The sequence below is a fragment of the Furipterus horrens genome, unplaced genomic scaffold (assembly GCF_987537825.1).
Source record: "Furipterus horrens unplaced genomic scaffold, mFurHor1.1.pri manual_scaffold_9, whole genome shotgun sequence".
NCBI lineage: Eukaryota > Metazoa > Chordata > Mammalia > Chiroptera > Furipteridae > Furipterus > Furipterus horrens.
The window spans coordinates 9,689,829-9,709,481 of record NW_028327179.1 but is presented as its reverse complement, the minus strand read 5'-3'; the positions used below and the strand labels follow the sequence as shown (position 1 = coordinate 9,709,481).

At 52.6% G+C, this 19,653-nt stretch overlaps 1 protein-coding gene across 3 annotated transcripts in view; it reads right to left on the bottom strand.

Moving 5' to 3' along the window:
• Positions 1-444: 444 nt before the first annotated feature.
• NOD1 (nucleotide binding oligomerization domain containing 1) overlaps positions 445-19,653 on the bottom strand; it is a 37,120-nt gene continuing 17,911 nt past the window's right edge. Inside the window, exons 4-12 of one of the 3 annotated variants that reach the window (XM_090287055.1) lie at positions 17,413-19,237; positions 14,650-14,733; positions 13,338-13,421; positions 12,235-12,318; positions 9,486-9,569; positions 8,537-8,620; positions 7,061-7,144; positions 3,050-3,133; positions 445-1,508 (exon numbers count right to left, since the gene is read on the bottom strand). In XM_090287055.1, the coding sequence (XP_090143181.1) occupies positions 1,436-1,508; positions 3,050-3,133; positions 7,061-7,144; positions 8,537-8,620; positions 9,486-9,569; positions 12,235-12,318; positions 13,338-13,421; positions 14,650-14,733; positions 17,413-19,237 (2,486 nt within the window). In that variant the 3' untranslated portion in view covers positions 445-1,435. The other 2 variants (XM_090287056.1, XM_090287057.1) reach the window with 2 other exon arrangements.

Below are 19,653 nucleotides of genomic sequence, written 5' to 3'. Positions count from 1 at the left end.
ACGAGCAGCTTGGCACCTCCTGCCACAGTGAGTGACCGGCCCGCCTGGGTCCTCCGCTCAGCAGGACAGCCGAGGAAGGTAGCAGACACCGAGCCGGGCCTGCCGGACCTGCCACGGCACAGTGGGGTGGGGGTGGGGTGACATTCGGCCCATGCTAGCATAGCCCCAGTCACCCCTGCCTCTGCTCATCTCCTCTGCGAAGCAACCTGTTTGGATTCAGAGGTCAGATGAAGAGTCCTCCGTGGCTTCCTCGGCTGTTTTTTGTCCCTTGGAAGGTGGAGAGGCCGATGAAGGACTGAAATGATGAGGCCTCTGACCCTCCTTCACAGACTCTCCCACGACGGCCCGCCACCCCAGGCCCCGCCCGGTGCGCTCTGAAGGGAGGCAGCGTGGGGCTCAGCTTGGGAAACAGCGTGCTTACCAGGTTTAGGCCGTTACCAACAGTGAGTGTGCTCAGTATTTTATTAGCAAATGAACTGGTAAAAGAACGCGTTACCCGGTCCTGTCCCCACCCCAGCCCCCAAGCAGCATCCACCATGTGCCCGCCATGGCGGTCGTTCTGTCATGCTGCTAGCCGGGTTCTCCGCAGCTCCCCAAGCCTTGGCTCCCACTGGGTCACCCTCACAACTTCACGGGGTCAGGAGGAGCCTTGCTCAGGATGGGGAGAGAGAGAGAGAAGCCTCTGTGTAGAGGCCAGGACCACAGAGGTAAGCGAGCCACACCTCACTGCTCTCGGAGGGCGGCCGTGCACAAGCCCCAAGTGGCAACTTGGCCTCATGAAGGCACCGTACTTTCCCTTAGACCTGCTAAGGGGGCAGCCAGGGGTCTTCGTTGGCAGTGAGACCCCAGGACTAAAACAGAAGCCTGTGACAAGTCCGTTCCTTGACACCAGCTACCTCCCCATCCTGTGCGCAGCTCAGAATCTACAGCTGTGAAGTGGGAATAACAGCAACACGGTGGGCGGAGGGGGGCGGTACTGAGCAAGAAGACTGTACCCGGCAAAAAACACTTCTTGTTTGCTGAGCATCTTTCCTCCAAGAAACTCGGCGCCAACTTTTGCACCACATGCTTGACTGTTTGAGGCCGACAGCAGTGGCCGGCTCACTCCTGCTGGTCCTCGGGGCAGTGTTTGTATGAGCGCAGTCTTATTCCTCTAGTTTCAGATTAAAGTGATTGTGAATATGCGGTCACAGCTCTGCATGTTTGCAGCAACTAAAATGTCTCCCCAAGCCCACCCTTCCCCGTAAACGGGCAACAGCAATGCCAGGAGTTTGCGCCCCAGCGCGTCTGCAGGGAGGGTGGCTGGCTTCACGAAGGCAGCAGCGGGCTCCCGCGGCCCCATCGCAGCAGAGCCTAAGACCAGGTGACCGCACAGCGTGGCGGCTGCCGCTAGAGCGCCTCCCGGGCCAAGCCGCTGGGGCAGGAGAGCATCCTCTCAGAAACAGACGAGCCGCTTTTCATCCTCAAAGCCTTTGGCCTCCTCAGGCTCTATCAAGTTTCCATTCAGGCTGTTGGAAAGAAAAAACAAGAAAAACAAGTAAAATGTCAGGGACTGCTGTACGCTCGGTGTTCCTAACGACCCTGTGCTTCACGCCACGCGGGGATGAAGGAACCCGCTCCAGCCACATGTTTGATGCTAACGTGAATCCTTTTCAGCTACCATCGCTCTGTGAGCTAGGTCTCACTAAGGTCCCTGATAGCTTCCCTGAACTTGAATTTAATGACATTTTTCACAGCTTGTCCTTCTGGACCTTCACAGGTGTTTGGGTGTCCTGTCCTCTTTCTCCTTCTGGAAACACCGGCTCCCTTTGGCTTGATATTAGGCCCTCTCATGTATCTGGCGTCTCCACCTCATGTTTTCCATGTGATTTCTAGATAATGGATTATCTCCAAGCTTGGGGACAGGTCCTTTCCCCGGCCCCATCCACGCCGTGGCCTCACCCGTATGTCAGTGACCTGCAGCCCAGGCCTCGGCCCTGTGGGGCCACTTCCCTCCTTGACATCTTCACTGGATGTCCCCCAGACACCTCAGGGTGGCCGCCCCGCACCAGGGCTCCCCAGCTCGGTGACTTGTACCACTCTTCATCCAGGTGTGCCTCGGCCACCTTCCTCCTCATCTTCATGTTCTGTGCATCACCCAGTTCTGTTTTATTCCCTGAACATCCCTAGAGGGCTCCCTGGAAACTCTCCATATCTTCATCACCTCGATCCTGGTCTGAGCACCCACTGTGCCTTCTCTGGCTCGCTGCAGAGTCCTCCTCACTGTCCCTTTCCGTGTCCTCTGGCGTCCTCAAAGCCACTTTCCTAGAGGAACCAGAGTGCTCTTTCTACAACGCAAATCCCATCACATCTTTCTGTGCTTCAGACCCGTCAGTGACGCTGGATATCCTGCGCCTCCTGTTGACGCCTCTCCCACATTGTCTGAGCCCCAGGGTGCATCAGCTTCCCGACATCTGCTCCTCCCTGCCTCAGGGCTTTTGCATATGCTGCTCCCCCACTAGGCGGAACACTCTCCCTCCTGCCTCAGCTGACTAAGTCCTAGTCATCTTTTGTGGCTTAGTTTAAATGCCACTTCCTTAAGGAGAACTTCCCTGAACTCTCACCTATACAGGATCCCTTCTCAGCTTTTCCCTTGATAGCACGCATCAGGACTGTCATCAAATAACTACTGAATGATGTTTCTCCTCCGCGTCACCCTCACTTCATGGTAAAGCCACAAGGGCAGGTCCATTTTGTTCACCGCTGGATTTTCAGGGCCAACAAAGTGCCTGGCACTCAAGCGCTGGGTTATCGACAAATGAACGAAGACACAGCAGTGACCAGGACGCAGGCCCTACCCTCCAGGAGCTCACAGTCTGGAGGAGACAGCCTCACAGAGAGCTGTTGTGATGGAGTGTGATAAATACCAACAGAATCAGCAGGAAATGCATTCGTTCTAGGGAAGGGATCGCAGGGGTGAGGGCGGCTGGGAATGAATGGGAACTGCCCCCCAGCCCCATCCCTGTGCTGACTACAGTCACTGTCATCGTTAGCAGTGAGTGTGTCTTACCAAATTTCCATGATGCCAGTGTTCTTCTGTAACGCGTCTGCTAGCTGGGCGAGGCCCTTGCCTGTGATCTGGTTCTGGATTAGCCTGTAAGGCAAACATATGCTTTGGATCAAAGACACAGTACTGAATGAAATCCACCCCCTTCAGTAGGGGCCGGTGTGATAGGATGGTGGGATAAGAGACAGACGGGGGTGGGGGCAGGAAGGGGGGCGAGGACTGAGTCCGCGGGACTTCTACTCCGGCTAAGGTTGTCTAGAGCCAATCCACCAGAGAGAAGGGCAGCCTTTAAAATGTTTAATTTTTCTGCACTCTTTATAGTGAGCATAATATATCTGTGTGTTCACAGAGAGTTTAGTACATGAACATGCATATGTGTGTGTGCCTGACATTTTTCAGTGTGGAGGAGCCCACTTGGAAATGTTTGGGGACCACAGCAAATTCTAAGAAATGCATCAGGGGAGAGGCTGCCAGGTCTCCCTCCGGGCAGTTAGTGAAGGAGCTACCAGCGGCCATTCTCTCCTTTGGGGGAAACAAAGGTTTCTAAGAAGGGACCATGTCCTCCCCAACATCTGAGCAGGGAAAACGGAGCAGCCGTTCTCCTGATGCCAGTCACGGGCCCCGTGGAAAAGCAGCAACCATGGGGCCGCTGAGAGTAGCCCCATTATGCTGGGTAGCAGCGATCCAAGCTGGAAGCCCCGGCAATCCCTGCGGTGACCCCCTCCCTGCCCCCACCCCCACCCCCAGCAGCTCTGCTGACAGCCCCAGCCCGAGATCAATGCAGCGCAAGGCAGTGATGTGTCTGCCCTTCATCGCAGGCTCACTCCTCACTGCTGGCTACCACTGAACTTGACCCTTCCAAGTCCTGGTCCCTGAAGGACCCAGAAAGCAGCCCTACCAGGAAGATAAGGGCCTGTGCTGTTGTGATCAGTGAGATTATAGAAATTAAGGGCGAAGCAGTAGAGCACAGTGGTTAAAAGCCTTTCTTATACATATACACACTCCCCACTTTTCAGCTACAGATCCTTGGAGAAATAAACTACAGCTCTCCGTGCCCCAGTTGCCTAATCTGTTAAACAGGAATAACTCTTGAGAGAACCTCCCTACCCCGGGTGTGTGCAGTTTCAGCAGGATGATGTGCACGGAGCAGATGTCACAATCTGCGCCGTGGTGCCCAGGAGAAGGGACCTCGTCACCATTACTGCGTGCACACACACAGGGCTATGGTGGCTGTGTTCCCAGCCACACCTCCCAAAGGCTGGGACCCCTGGGCTCAGGGGCAGAGGCAATGACCTTCTTCTGGGAAGAAACGACATTTTTGCAAAAGGCACAAAAATAGAAATCTGGAAGTGGGCACAGAGTTCTGTTTTCTAGTCACTTCCTTTGTGGCCGCTACCCCTGGCCTTCCAGGGGGCCAGGCTGAGGTGCCTGCAGCCAAGACCTGGCAAGAGGCCAGGGAGGAGGAGCACTGAAAAGCCCAGCAGGGCTCAGAGGCCCAGGCCCGCTGTGTGTGCACAGAGCAGCCGAGACTCGCTCTCTAGTCCCGTTCTAGCTCTGTGCTTCCTGGAGGAGCGGGCCTGGCCCCCAGGAAAGGGCATTAAGGAAAATCTACAGGCCAGAAAACAACGAAACAAAAAGAGGTAGAAGTAGCACAGTCCGCCTTTTTTTTTTTCTTTCTTTTTTTTCCTTTTACAGAAATTGATACGGTGATGTAAAATTCACACGGAAATGCAAGGGACCCAGAATAGCCACAACAATCTTGAGAATGAAGAACAAAGTTGGAAGACTTACACTTCTTGATTTCAAAACTTACTGCAAAGTTACAGTAATCAGGACAGTGTGTTTCTGGCTCAGCATAAACATACTGACCAACAGACTAGAATAGAACGTCCAGAAATACAGTATTCACTCACTTATCGCGGGTATTACATTCTAGACACCCGCCCCCCGCGAAGTAGGAACCTTACATTTATTCCACATTCTTAAACCTACGTCACTTTAACAACATACGTCTACAGTACCGCAAAATCCTACGATACAGCGAAAAATCCACGATAAATAATTAAATACAATATTTTTTACAATCTCACAATACAGTGAGGCCGCGATAAGTGAACCGCAATATAGCGAGGGACTGCTATAAACCAAAAAACCCATACGTTTATGATCAATTGATTTTTTGACAAAAGTGCCAGGGCCATTCAAAAGGGGAGGGTAGTCTTTTTAACAAGTGGTGTCGAGACAGCTGGATCTAAGCTGCACCCTTAGACCTCCTACCGTGCACAACAATGAACTCCAAATGGATCAAAGAGCAAAATGTGACACTTCAAGGAAGACTTCAGTGTAAGTCTTTGTAACCTCGGACAGAGAAATGATTTCTCAGTAAGATACCTATAGCACAGCTGCCAAAGAAAAAATAGATAAATCGGACTTCATCATATTACTTCTGTGTTTCAAAGGTCACTCTCAGGAAAGTGAAAAACCAGAAGCAGCATGTGGGTCTCTTCCCTTTGGTGGCCATCGCGGAAGAGCCAGCGGTCAAAATGAAGTTCACTCCCTTTGTGACGTCCGACCGCAGCACGAGCGGTAAAAGGTGCGTCAGTGCCCCTTCCCGCACCCGCAGGAAGATCGTGTCCTCTCTTCTTTCCGGAGAGCTGAGACAGAGTGTGATGTTCGGCTGATGCCCGTCCGAAAGGGTGAGGGAGTTCAGGCAATGCAGCCCAGGTTTATAAGAAGAACTGTGTTGTCTACACCGACTGGGAGCAGTGGGAGAACGCTAACGGCGCTTCACCTGCTCCTGTGGGCATTCACCCCAGCACGGTGCCTGCCACTAGACAAAAGCTGGGCAATGACTGCAGACAGATCCTTGAACGTGAAGCCAGATCTTGCCAAGGAGGCAAGAAAAAGGGCCACACAAGGAAGAAACACATGAGAAGATACAGGAATAAAGTCATCTTCTATTAAAAACTTAAAATGAAAAAAATTTAAAAAAAGTGAAAAACCCCACAGAGAGAATATATTTGCAAATCATATATCGAATAAATGTCTGGTACCCAGAATATATAAAGAACTCTAACAACTCAGCAATAAAAAGGCAAGTAACCCAATTTAAAAGTGGGCAAAGGATGTGGAGACATTTCTCCAAAGAAGATACACAAACGGCCAAACAGCAACATGGAAAGATGCCCAACATTGTTAGTTATCAGGGAATTGTGGATCAAAAGCACAGTGAGGTGGCACTTCACTCCCACTGGGGTGGCATGATTCAAACAGCTGGACAGTAACACGCGTTGGAGAGAATTTGGAGAAATGGGAACCCTCATACTTTACTGGTGGGAATGTCAGGTAGAGCAATGCTTTGAAACACAGTCTGACAATCCCTCAAATGTGAACAGTGAGGAACCACATGACCCAGCAATTCTGTTCCTACGTATGCATATACCCCCAAGGGAAATGAAAACATATGTTCACACACAACCACGTACACGAATGTTCACAGCAGCAGAATCCATAATAGTCAAAAGTAGAAACAACCCAATGTCCACCACATATGAACGGACATATAAAACGTGGAATACCCACACAGTGGAATATCATTCACCCATAAAAAGCAGTGAAGTATCCTTGATACATGCTAGAATAGAGATGAGCCTTCCAAACTTATACTAGTGAAAGAGCAGAGACAAAAAGTCACATATGGTTTGATTCCATGTCTGTGAAATGCCCAGAACAGGCAAATACATAGACACTAAAGGTAGATTAGTGGTTTGTCTGGGACTGGGGGAGGGAAAGGACAGGGGGTGACTGTTAATGCATACAGGTTTGGGGGTCAGAGAGGTGGGTAGATAAAACTGTTCTAAAATCAGATAGTAGTGATGGTTTGCACAACCTTGTGAATATACTAAAAACTAGTGAGCTGCACGCGTTAAAGCGGTGAATTGTATGGCAGGTGCGTTTTAAATCAATATTTTTAAAAAATAGCACAGGCTGAGATTCTAAGGGCCTCTGACTTACCATAAATGTTTCAACGTCTGGTTGACTTTCAACATCTCTGCCAGGCTCTCTGCCACTTCGTCATCGAGTTCATTTTTGGTGAGCCTAGAAAGGAGAGGAAGCACTGACTCGGACAGCCCCACCCGGCACGTGTTTTAAATGAGTTCACAGAAGTGGGATCCCAGCCCAGGTGTCTCCAGCTTAGGCAGCTGACAGTTGCTGAGAACCCAGCAAACAGCCAGACTCCAAGCCCAGCCCCACGGATGATCCGTGGTGACTGATTTCTGGAGACTTTTCTGATGTGTCACAGTTGGGGAGACTACTGGTCTGTGATGGGTAGAGGCCAGGGATTATGCTAAGCGCCCCTTAGCCTACAGGACAAGTCCCTCACAATGAAAAATGTCAACTGACCAAAATGTCAACAGTGCTGAAATTGAGGAACCCTGGCATAGACGGAGATATAAAATATAGGTGGTATATGGTTAAGATTTTTTAAAACCACTTGCAGGATGCAAGTAAGAAGAATGCTATCCTATTCAAATATGTGTATTTGCATAAACATGAATGCAAATGCTAGAAAGGCTAGAATATATACTCAAAGACTAGAAAAAAAAAGTTATATTTGGAAAACACAGGGAGGAGGTACTTTCATTTCCCGCTTTTCAGACTTCGGTGTCTTACTTTTTAATTTTTTTTAAAAAAAGCATGTTACTTTCCAAGATTTTTACAGTATTTTTTGAGAGGAAAAGAATGAAAAATGCACTCACTGGCCAGCAGGTCTAATGTTGGAAGCTGCCTGATGATGCCATTTTCATGAATCAACTTGGCCAATATCTCATGAGCACTGAACTCCAAGAGGCAGACACAGAGACATGTGGCACAATTTCCTCACCCGTAAACAATACATTACACAGGCAAGTAAATAAAATACGAATGAATAAAATTAAATAAAAATGACCAAAAGAAAAAGGAACAAAAAAAAAAGAGCACTGCCAGAAGCCCTGAGTGCAGAGAGAGCGTGAGGACTGTGGGTGTCCTGTGACAGGTGATGGGAGCCGGAGCACCACAGCCACATCCCAGCATGGCTGCCTGGGGAAGGGGTCAGCTGCGTGCGGAGGGAGACAACTTAAGAGGAAGACGGGAGAAGATCCTGAGCCAAGTGCATGACCGCTGGACTCCGCAAAGCACATCTGAGCGGGTTCTGCGGCTCCGCCCGACAGGCCCCATGGCCAACCTGGTCGCTTTCCGGAGGCCCAGCTTGGCCCAGAAGGCTGAGGCCTTGAACTCACACTCCTGAGCCCACTTGCCCCTCCTGCGCCGGGCTGTGCTTCTGAGAATGGCTGTGTCCTTCTCGAGCAGGAAATTATTGCCTGAGCTTTGGGAAAGGCCTAGAGCCTTTTCAATGGAGTGGCAGCTTTTCCGTTAAGATTCCTGGCTGTGCGCAGTCTTTGGAATAAACCCCGCGACCCAACCTTTCAAAATGACTCTGGTAATTACCAGAATATTCTCAGAGATGTGTTCTGATGCAGGGCTTGCGCGAGGCTCTTTCCTCCTTCGGTAGAAATGCCGTTGAACGCCAGGCTAGGAAGGAAAACGCGTGGGTGGGTTATTAGATCAGGCTTTGCCTTCAGCAACCAAAACAGCCAGGAGGCCCTCTGGCTGGAGGTGCCCTGCCAGGGCCGACCTGAGGCAGGAAGCAGGAGGTCGCAGCCTCACCCACAGCCACCCAGGCTTTGCTGCTCCGGAGCACATGCTCAGAGCATGAGGTCAGGTGGCAAACGGTGGACATGGCTGAGACCTGGTCACCGAGCAGACTGGGGGCTGATGAGGCCTGGCCAGCTCTGCCTCAGGGGGTTAACATTCTTGAGGTGCCCATCCGTGAGAGCTGGACAAGTTCCCCCTGAGCTCTGCCACTGCCCCACCATCTCAGGTTCAGTGGCAGGAGGAATACGAGCAACAGGGGACAGCGAGGCTCTGAGGTTTGGCCAGAGGCCTAAAGGAAGGCCAGGAGGAGGGCGTCTGTGCACAGAGACAAAGGGTCCCCTCTGTCCCAGCACCATCCTGAGAATGAGGAAGGGGCAGGAACTGCTGCCCAGTGTCCCTTGCAGTTTCATGCGGACTTAACAACACCTGCTCACCCCCAAAGGGCACAGGGAGACGGCTGAGGGGCTGGCGAGGCCCCATGCCTTCCCTCGGGCGGTGGTTATATTGGGCGGGCCTGTGTCAGATCACCAAGATGAACACTTAAGAATGGACCTGACTGTATGTCTCCTCTATGTCAACAAAAACCGCCAAGAAAGAAAAAAATCACACGCGCTCACAAACACCTCTCTCCCTAGGAAAGCCAAGCCCCCGCTTCCCCCCAGCTCCTCCCCGGCAAGCCGAGAGGCACACGGAGTGACCAGGTCGGCCCTGGAGACGGCGGGTGTCAGAAGGCAGCAGGTACCTCAGGTTGGTCAAGCTGGGGTGGTTGCTCAGAGCCTCTGCGAAGGCCTTCGCTCCTTCATCGCCGATTTGATTGCCCCACATCCTGCGGGCGGAGGCAAGACAGTGAAGGGGAGCGTCCGCTGCCCCGGATTTCCTGCTGGCGCCCACGGGCTGGGCTGTACACCCAGCAGGCATGTGCTTCTATGTGTCCCGGGAGCTGTGGCCTGAGGGCAGATTCCTACGCCAGCCCCTTCGTGAGCTGCTCCAGATCTCAAGCTGCACAGCCAGAGACCAGGTCTCACCCCTGAGCTTCCTGAGAGCTGTCAGTCAGAGAGCCTAAGCCCGTGGCCATCCCAGAAATGTCACCCGCAGAGTACACAGCCTGGAAGACAGGCCTGTGCAGGTGTTGGCCTCCCAGCACCCATCCGACTCTGGGCGGGGGTTTGCGACGGTCTTGAAGGCAGTCAGTCTTCCCTGAAGCTAAGACCAGGACGCACATTCAGAAGCCTTAACAGCAATGACCCCATAATGTAAAGAGGACATTACCACACCGTGCCATGTGGGTGGTGGCAGATTTGATGGGGAGCTGCAGTGACAGAACTGTGCGCTCTTCCCCAGAGCGGGTGACCTGAGAGAACTTGGCTAAAACAAGGGTCTGCCCGAACAGGGTCTGCGTGGTCAGAGGCTGGGCTCCGGGGCAGGACCTCACATCCCGGCTCTGACCTCCACGTGCCCACGCTTGGGGGAAGTATGTCATTTCTTAGGTCCAGGTCCCCTAGTCTATAAAAGGGGGATAATAAGAGCATTTCCTCGCAGAGTTGTTGTGAGGTTGAGTTGATATGCGCAAGGCACTCAGAATACTGCCTGGCCTGCGATAAGGGTCAGCTATTCCCAGCAGGCCAAGGGGCACTGTCTGCGTAAAGCAAAGCAAGTCTGTCTGGCTGGCCCACCCGCAGCAGATCCACGGCTGCTGCCATCAGACGCTCTCCCACAGCAAGCACCTGCCTCCCTCCCTCCCTGCCAGGACGGCTGGCTGAAACCCCAGGCTGAGAGTTTCCGGTGTTCCCCTTAAGAAGTGTGCACCATCCAATGGAATGGTATCACATTTTTATCAAGTGAAGAAGGCAGAATCAGATTGTATAAATATAAGTTGACCTGTATTTTCAAAAATAGTATAGAGAGCCCTGACTGGTGTGGCTCGCTGGTTTGGGCATTCCTCCTGCAAAGCAACAAAGCGTAAGGTCACCAGTTCAATTCTCAGTCAGGGCACATGCCTGGGTTGGGGGCTAGGACCCCTGTTGGGAGCGTGGGAGAGGCAACCAATTGGTGTTTCTCACACCGATGTTTCCCTCCCTCACTGCCTGCCTCCCTTCCTCTCTAAAAATAAAGTCTTTTAAAAAATAGTATAGAGAGCACACATGTGTGAGAGCGAGAAGAAGGGTTAACTGACCTCAAATGTTGGCAATAATTATTTCGGAAAAACTGATTTTTATTATACTTTTCCTATTTTCCATTGTTAACAAGTAAATTATCTGCATTTATTTTATAATCAGATAAAACATTATGACAAAAGAAAAAGCTTTTAAAAGCCTCCAAATCAACACCACAATGAGATAACACCTGACACTCATTTGGATGATTACTATTGAAAAAAACAAAACAAAAAAACAGAAAATACAAGTGTTGCCAGGATGTGGAGAAACTGGAGCCCTTGTGCACTGCTGGTGGGAATGTCAGATGATGCAGCCACTGCGGAAAACAATACAGTGTTTTCTCAAAAAAAAAAATTAAAAATAGAATTACCATCTGATCCAGCAGTTCCACTCCTGGGTACAGAGCCAAAAGAATTAAAAACAAAACAAAACAAAAAAAGAATTGAAAGCAGAGTCTCGAAGAGATACTTGTATCCCGTGTTCATGGCAGCAGGACTCACAACAGCAAAAAGGCAGAAGCAGCCCACGTGTCTGTCACCAGCTGAACAGATAGGACAAAACGTGGCCTCGCCGTACAACGGACTACTGCTCAGCCCTGAAAAGGAAATTTTCATACATGCTACAACATGGATGGGTCTTGAGGACATCATGCTAAGAGAAATAAGCCAGTCTCAAAAAGACCAAGCCTCTATGACTCCACTTACATGAGGGGCCTGCAGGAGTCCAATAAACCAGACAGAAGGTAGAACGGTGATTGCTAGGGACCAGGTTGGGGGCGGGGATGGAAAGTTATTATTTAATGGGTGTAGGGTTTCTTTTGTTGCAAGATTGAAAAAGAGTTCTGGAGGTGGATCGCTGTGATGGTTGTATAACCATATGAATATACTTAATGTCACTGAAGTGTATACTTAAAAATGATTAAGATGGTAACTTTTAAGGTTATGTGTATTACACCACAACAAAAAAATTAAACTAAAAAAAAACAACTCCAGAGAATAGACAATATTCTTCAAACGAAGAACATCTGTCTGTGGGAACGTACCACACAGGACTAGAGCAGCTCCCTCCATTTGCTGGAGGTGATAATACCGATTTTTGCATGAGTTAAGTCACAGTGCATGCAGTGAACGTTGGCGTCAAGCTGGGGACTTCTCACAGCATTTCCCGTGCAGAAGCCAGTGGGGCCCCTGGGGCCTCCATGAAGACAGCTCTGCCTCCCCGCCACAGCCTGCCCAGAGGTCCTATTGGCATGTTTATGTACAGAAGCCCAGCAGGTGCTCACAGACACAGAACGGGTCATGTTACACACACGCATGTGCATCTGTCTCTACTCACCCAACTTCAAAGATTGACTTGCTGTTCTTCACAGCCAGGGCCAGACACTTTCCTCCCTCGCTCGTTATGCTGTTTTTTCCCAGCCTGCAGAGAGTCGTGCGCGCGTCAGCCTCCCGCTGTGGGGGGGACTCAGCCGCCCTGGTCCCCAGCACAGAGCCCCTCTGGTTCCTCTCGGGAGGTGTGGCCTTCCTCCTGGGAGCCCCAGCAGCTGGGCCCTGCGCACCCGCTCGGGGAAGGCCCCGAGGCCTGGAGGAGAGCCTCAGGACTCCTCTGCAGAAGATGTGCAGAAACTCAGCAACCCCAGCTTCCCCGGGGTCCTTTAAATGACCTCTGGAGCGTCACTCAGTTCCATCAGCAGACCAAACAGCCAAGGTGTGTTCCCACCGCCGGGGGCTCCTGCAAGCCTGGCGCTCTGTGGCCCTTGGGAAGGTAAGCTCTTCCTTGCAACTAGACGGGTGCTGTGGTCTGAATGTTTGTATCCTCCCCAACGTCCAAACCCTAACCCCCAGGAGGATGGTATTTGGAGGAGGGGCCTTTGCGGGTCATGAGGGAAGAGCCCTCAGGAATGGGGTTAGCAGCTTATAAAGAGGGCCCCAGAGAGCTCCCCACCCGCTTTTCTACCAGGTGAGGACACAGCGAGACCCCATCTATAAACCAGGAATCAGGCCTCGCCAGGCATGTCATGTGCCAACACTTTGATCTTAGACTCCCCAGCCCTCAGAACTGTAAGAGATGAATTTCCAGTGTTTATAAGCCACCTAGCTTAATGGCATTTCGTTATAGAAGCCTGAAGGGACTGAGACAAGGGGCAACTTCCCTGTGGGGGAAAAAAAGAGACCTCCAAAAAGGATGACAACTGTGGCCTTTCCCCCCACCCATGGTAGGCGGTCCCTCCAAAATCGAGCCTCACCCACAGGCCATAAATCCTGCCTGTGGCCAGCTCTCCCTCACACACAGGTCTCCTAGTTTCACCAATAAGGCTCCTGGCACGCAGAAGAAGGCTTTAGGTGAGAGCTCTTTATGGTGACATGTATTATTTGTTTGAATAATGAAGGGTGACCAGGACATGCTACTGAAGGGCCCGCCACGCCCACCCCACTTACTTCAGGTGTGTGAGGCCTTTGCATTTATCCAGGATCCCGGCGATGTACCTGGCCCCGACGTCCGTGATCTGGTTGTTGTATAAGCTTCGAGAGAAAGCACAGTCATAACACCTGATGACTCCAGATGTCATCTTAATGACCCCATTTAAAAAAAAAAAAGAAAAGAAAAGAAAACTGAGCACGTGTGTCTGCTTTCCAAAGTCTGAGTTGAAAAAAGAAGGAGCGGACACACAGAGACCAGACTTTGGGGTCTGGGGTCTCACAGGTTGGGTTCAAAGCTGCTGAGCCACCTTCCAGCTCTGTGACCTGGGGCAGGTTACTGAACGTCTCTGTGCCTCAGTTTCTGCACCTGTAGCCCTAGGGTAGGAATGACAGCTCCCCGATAGGGCTGTCATGAGGATCATGTGACATCATGCCAAGCCCCCACATATAAGTGCCCAACGAATGGCAGGCAATGGGCATTTTTAGGTTAAGATACCAACCAGCATCTTGGCGGGGGCAAGCTCCTGAGTATTGGGACCTCCTCGGGGTCTACCTTGTAGTCATTTTACCACCTGATACCAGTTCAACAACACACACAAAGAAGGTGAAGGTGGGACTAGGCAGGATTCAAGGGTTCCATGCTCACACAGAGCCCCGGAGCTGTAAGGCAGCCTGGCACCCGGTCCTCATGGCTCAGCATAGGGAGCTGAGGCCCAGAGACGCTGACTGACAGGCTCCCACTTACAGACTCAACAGTGGCGTGGGGCCACCTGTCCCAAACTCCAAAACCCCGGGCTCTGGAGACCCAAAGTTGTTCATAACTACTTTGGCAACTGATATGGAGCTGTTCATGGTCTTCATTCAAACCGGCCTGAACATTCATACATTTGGCTGCAGAAATATTAAAGTATTTCAAATGGGGTATTGCCCCAGGCCCCACTGGACATGCCCCAAGGGTTCTGAGGAGGAATCGTGGACCCACAGCAGTGAGGTCTAATACACAAACAGTATTCTAATGCTTATAACACATAGCCCAGGATAGCCTCTCGTTGTGTTCCCCGGCCACCCCTCAGAAAGCCACTTGTCTGTATTATTAGGATCCAATTATACCAGTGAGGAGGCTGAGGCCCAGAGCAATTTCCTGACTTGCTCACACAGTGGGTTGCCGGCTGAACCAGAAGCAGAGCCGAGGACTCCTGGCTCCCAGCCCGTGTGCTTCCTGGCGTCCTTGTCCCTCAGTCCCACCCATCTCATCGCTCCCGTGAATGGCAATGTCCTGCTGCTCTGTCCTTACTATGCAGCTGGCCCAGTGTTCTTGAGAAGTACGTACCCTAAATATGTCAGAATGTTGTACTTGGTCAGCTCTTCGTACAGCACCTTGACCCCACAGTCCGTGATCTGGTTTACGCTGAGTCTGAAACAGAACAGCAGAGAAAGTTCCACACAAGAGCAGCTGCTCACTAAGAGGGAGCATTCATTCCACAAGGGTCCGGAAGCCTGTGTAGGTCCCGGGCTTTTCCAGCTCTAAGTGCCCCCTGAGAGAAGGGCCATAGCAGCCAGACAGATGGCCCCTAAATTCGGAGCCTGGTCACCGTGGGGCCAACACACATGCCTGGAACCAGCCTGGCAGCAAGGCTGCAGCAGAGCCCTGATTCCTCGCAAGGACTATGGGGCACCGGAAGGACCCATGAGGATAGCCCCTCCGTGCCACTCAACCCCCTAGTGTGAAGAAGCCAGTCTGTAAACACAAGTGTGTGGCTGTGTTCCAATAAAACTTCATCCACAAGCACAAGCTGTGGGCCAAATTGCACGCACAGGTTGATGTTTTTACGAAGTAAAAGGCTGAACCAGTAAAAGCTTGTGTTTCAGGCCTCATCCAAATGATCGCGTCGGACGCTCTGGGCCCCTACCCCAATGGCACCCACCCTGGTGCTGGGGCACAGTGTGTCACACAATACATTGCTATCCCCAGGTGGCAGAAGCTGCTAGTCACTCCCAATATCTATGCTTTCTTAAAAACAGAATCCCCGGGTTTTATCTAGGCACGTGTGACCAAGTTCTGCTCAATGAAATTTAAGCAGAAGAACCATTAGCAATAACTGAGAAGTCTTCTTAAAACAATGGGGTATGTCCTTCTTTGCCGTTCCTTCTTCCAAGGGACTAGAATGTTGATTGAATGGCTGGAGCTTGCGCAGCCATCTTGGGCTGAGAGGTGAAGGTCAGGTAGTGAGGGCAGCAGGATAGCAAGGCAGAAGAGAGCCTGGGCTCCTGAGGGTCATGGGGCCGAGAACTGCCCTCCTCTAGACTTTTGCATGCAACACAATAAGCTTGTAAGTTATCTAAATCACCAGCGTTTTGAGTTTTCTCTCTCAGCTGAAATTAATCCTAACTGATGCCCTCACAGAGCTCAGACTGTTTCCCTGGGGTGGTCCATTCTCTCCTGCTTTCTCCCCTACTGGTGTGGAGAAGAACTTGGGGACAGTTGCCTGAGGCAGGACCACCACACTAGTGAGGTGTTCCCATCTAATGAGATGAGCGAGGGGAGGCGCTGGGTGTGAGGCTGCCTGAGGCTGCAAACGGGGAGATGCTGGCTAAGCACAGAGACAAGACTCCGGGCCTCTCAATTCCCAGGCCTGGGCAGCCCTGGGCTCCCTATATCCCACTGTCCCCACACAATTTATACTCTGGCATTGATGTAATAGGTACCCAAAATCGATTCCAAATCCCCTCTGCTCTCTAGAAATGCATGAGCCAAGTAATGGAGAACTAAACCCCATGGAGAGATGTCCAGGTGTATACAGGCGATGCTAATGGAAGAAAACAGATTGGCTTCTCTTTTCTCTAAGGCATCAAACAGGAAACTAATCAAGAGTCAGCGTTTTTTACTGAGATTTCTGGCAGCTCAGAGCTGCTGACTTTCAACACAGGAAGCGACAAAGGCCAACCTGCACAGAGTCTGCTTTTGTTGCAATTATGGGCTACCTTGGAGCCTCACAGAAATCCTAAAAGGTAGGTTCTTTTATGATTCGGGCTCCACCACAGCCCAGCTGTGTGACCTTGAGCAACTTATTAACTTCTCTGTGCCTCCATTTCCTCATTTGCCAAAATAAGACAATAACAGTATCTACCTTGCAGGATTATTTTTTAAATTAAATTGTAGTTATTTTATTTATTTTTTAACTTTTATTGAATTTATTGGGATGTGTTAAGAGGACTGAATCAGGTAATATTTGTAATGACTTCACCTATTCTCAATAAACGCTGATTGTTACTACAGGTGACCTTTGAACAACATGGGTTTGAGCTGTGTGGGTCCACTCATATGTGGATTGTTTCCAATAAACATATTGAAAACATTTTTGGAGATGTGCAAAAATTTGAAAAAAAAGACAAACCATATAGCCTAGAAAGACTGAAAAAACTAAGAGAAAGGTATGTCATGAATGCATAAAATACATGTATTTTCCTCCTCCTTATGATTGTCTTAGTAACATTTTCTTTTCTCTAGCTTATTTTATTGTAAGAATACAGTATATGATACATGTAACATAAAATATGTACAGGGGTGGGCAAACGTAGGTTTACAGTGGTTCCTATGGGAAACGATACAATAGTTAATAAATGATAATACGATAATATATTCTGGGTTTTGCATACTCACAACTGTAAACCTACTTCTGCCCCACCCTGTATTATCGATCAGCTGTTCATGTGCTCAGTAAGGCTACCAGGCAACCGGGCGCTATTCGCAGTTACGTGTTTGGAAAGTCAGGTTATATGTGGATTTCTGACCATCAACCCCTACATTGTTCAAGGGTCAGCTGTCCCGTCACTGCAAGGATATAAGCACATCCTTCTATCCCGGTGAGGCCCCTGAGGCTCAGAGAGGGTCAACAGCTTGTTCAAGGGCGCCCAGCTGGGGCGGAGGCAGGGCCGCCCGACCGGGAAGCCCGGCTCCTTGCGCCCTGCCACCCCGAGACAGAGGCAGCGCGCGTGCGACTCCCAGGTGTGACCCGGGCCGCCCCCCGCCGCACGATGCTTGCCCCGGGGCCCCCCCGGGCCCGCCAGCGCTCCCCGTGCCCGGCGGCCTCACCGGATGACCGTGAGGCAGCTGAAGCAGGGCCGCAGCTCCCGCACGCCGTAGTCGTTGAGGTTGTTGTTATCCAGGTCCAGGGCGAGCCGCCTGCGGAGGTGGTGCAGCACGAAGGCCAGGGCGCTGCAGTCGGCCGAGCAGGCGTTGCAGTAGGTCAGCTTGAGGTAGTTGGCGCAGATGCCCGCGGCCGCCCGCCGCCCCACCTTCTCGCTCTGCGTCTCGTAGATGCAGCGCAGCATCCAGATGAAGGTGGGCATGGCCTGCACCTGGCTGAAGCCCCCCGCCTGCACGCGCGGCAGGCCCCGCAGGTAGGAGCGCAGGCTGGCGAACAGGTGCGCCCAGAGCGCGCGGCGCTTCCTCCGCAGGGCGGCGGGCGGCACCAGGCGCTGCAGCAGCTTCTGCCTGCCCTTGGACAGCAGGCCGCACAGGAAGAGGTTGGTGAACTGGAAGTGGTCCCTGTTCCCGAACGGGTCCTCCGCCGCCAGGCCGCCGTCCCGCAGGCACCGGAGAGGGAAGAAGCGCGGAGAACAGGACACCGTGGCCGCCTCCCCGGGGGGCGCCCACTCCTGGAAGAAACTGAGCAGCTCCTGAGTGCCCACCTTGCTGTCCACCACGAGGAAGAAGGCGGTGAAGAAGGCCTGGAGGGTGACGTGGAAAAACTCATAGGACTGCTGCGCCTCCCCGAGGCCCTGCTCGGGCACGGCCCGCAGGAAGCCCAGCTGCAGGTCAGCCTCCCGCACCTCGGAGGCCTGGACCTCCTCCTGGCTGAAGACGAAGAGGTTCCTCTCCATGCCCCCGCGGGCCACCTGCCCCAGCGAGTGCAGGGCGCCCAGGCCGGCGCGGAAGGTCTCCGTCTGGCTCCGCGTGTTCCGCTGCACCAGGCTGGTGGGCTGCGTCCTGTTCAGGTGCACCTCGGTGACCAGCAGGAAGACGTCGGTCAGGGTCACGGCGCAGTCGGGCAGCTGCGAGGGGCTGTCGAAGGCGCCGTGGAAATGCTGGAAGCAGCGGAAGATGATCCAGCAGAAGAGGGGCACGGCGCACAGGCTGCAGAGGTTGGGGTTGGCCTCCAGCTGGCCCAGCAGGCGGTCCCGCGTGGCCCGGTCCGGGAACATCCTCCTGGTGTAGGTGCGCAGGTGGCTGGGGGAGAAGCCCCGCAGGAGCACCTTCTTCCTCAGGAGCTGCCGGGGGACCTCGATGCCCGGGCGGGCCGTGAGCAGCTTGACGGCCCCCTTGAGCAGCGCCCCGCTGAGCAGGTTGGCCAGCAGGACCAGGGGGTGGGCAGGCTCCCAGGGCGATGAGGTGTCGGGCACGCGGCTCAGGTCGAAGTCCGAGTGGAGCTCGTCCAGGCCGTCGAAGGTGAAGAGGGCGGTGTGGGGGAAGCGCAGCAGGAAGGCGAACACCTCCTCGGGGTCCTGCTCCGGGTAGCAGTAATGCTTGAAGAGCAGGTCCTGCAGGCTTAGCGTGTCGCTGTCCTTGAAGCAGCTAAACATGCGGCAGCGGAAGTGGAAGAAGAACTTGAGCCCCGCGTCCAGCTGGCTGGCGGCCCAGAGGCTCTGCAGCCGCTGCAGCAGCATGGACTTGCCCACGCCGGCATCGCCGAAGACGAAGATGGTCTCGCCCTGCTCGTTGAGGATGCCCGTGGAGTGGTCCAGGAGGCAGGCCAGGCTGCCCAGGCTGCCCAGGCTCTCGTTGCTGAAGCTGACGAACTCCATGAGGGTGTCTGTGTACGTCTCCTCCAGCAGCACCTCCTCCTTCTGTGAGTAGCACAGGATGAACTTGGAGTTGCGGCCCAGTTGGTGTCGCAGCTTCTGGGTGTACCTGCTCACTGGAGGGAGAGTGGGGCAGGTGGGGCACAGGTGTCCCGGGAGGTGGGGGACCCCAGGAGAGGTGGAGGCAGAGAAAGAGAGAGAGAGAGAAGCAGAGACCAAAGAGCACCAACCAGGGAAGTCTCAGGAGGAGAAACAAGCACACAGATAAACCCACAGCCTGGACCCTGAGGCCAAGGGTGAGGACGCCTCAAATGCCGGCCCTGAAGGCTCTCAAAGAGCCAGAGCTGCAGTACCTGCAGGTCCTTGGGCCGTGACACCTCTGCCTGACCTCAGATTTAGCCAGAGGGTGGTGGACTTCAACTGGGATCAGTGTCTGAGACAGGCACCCCATTCCTCTGCACAGGGTGTCCTGTGCTGGGAACTGAAGCTCCCTCACACTCAGGGCAAGGCCAGATGGCCCTGTGGCCGCACG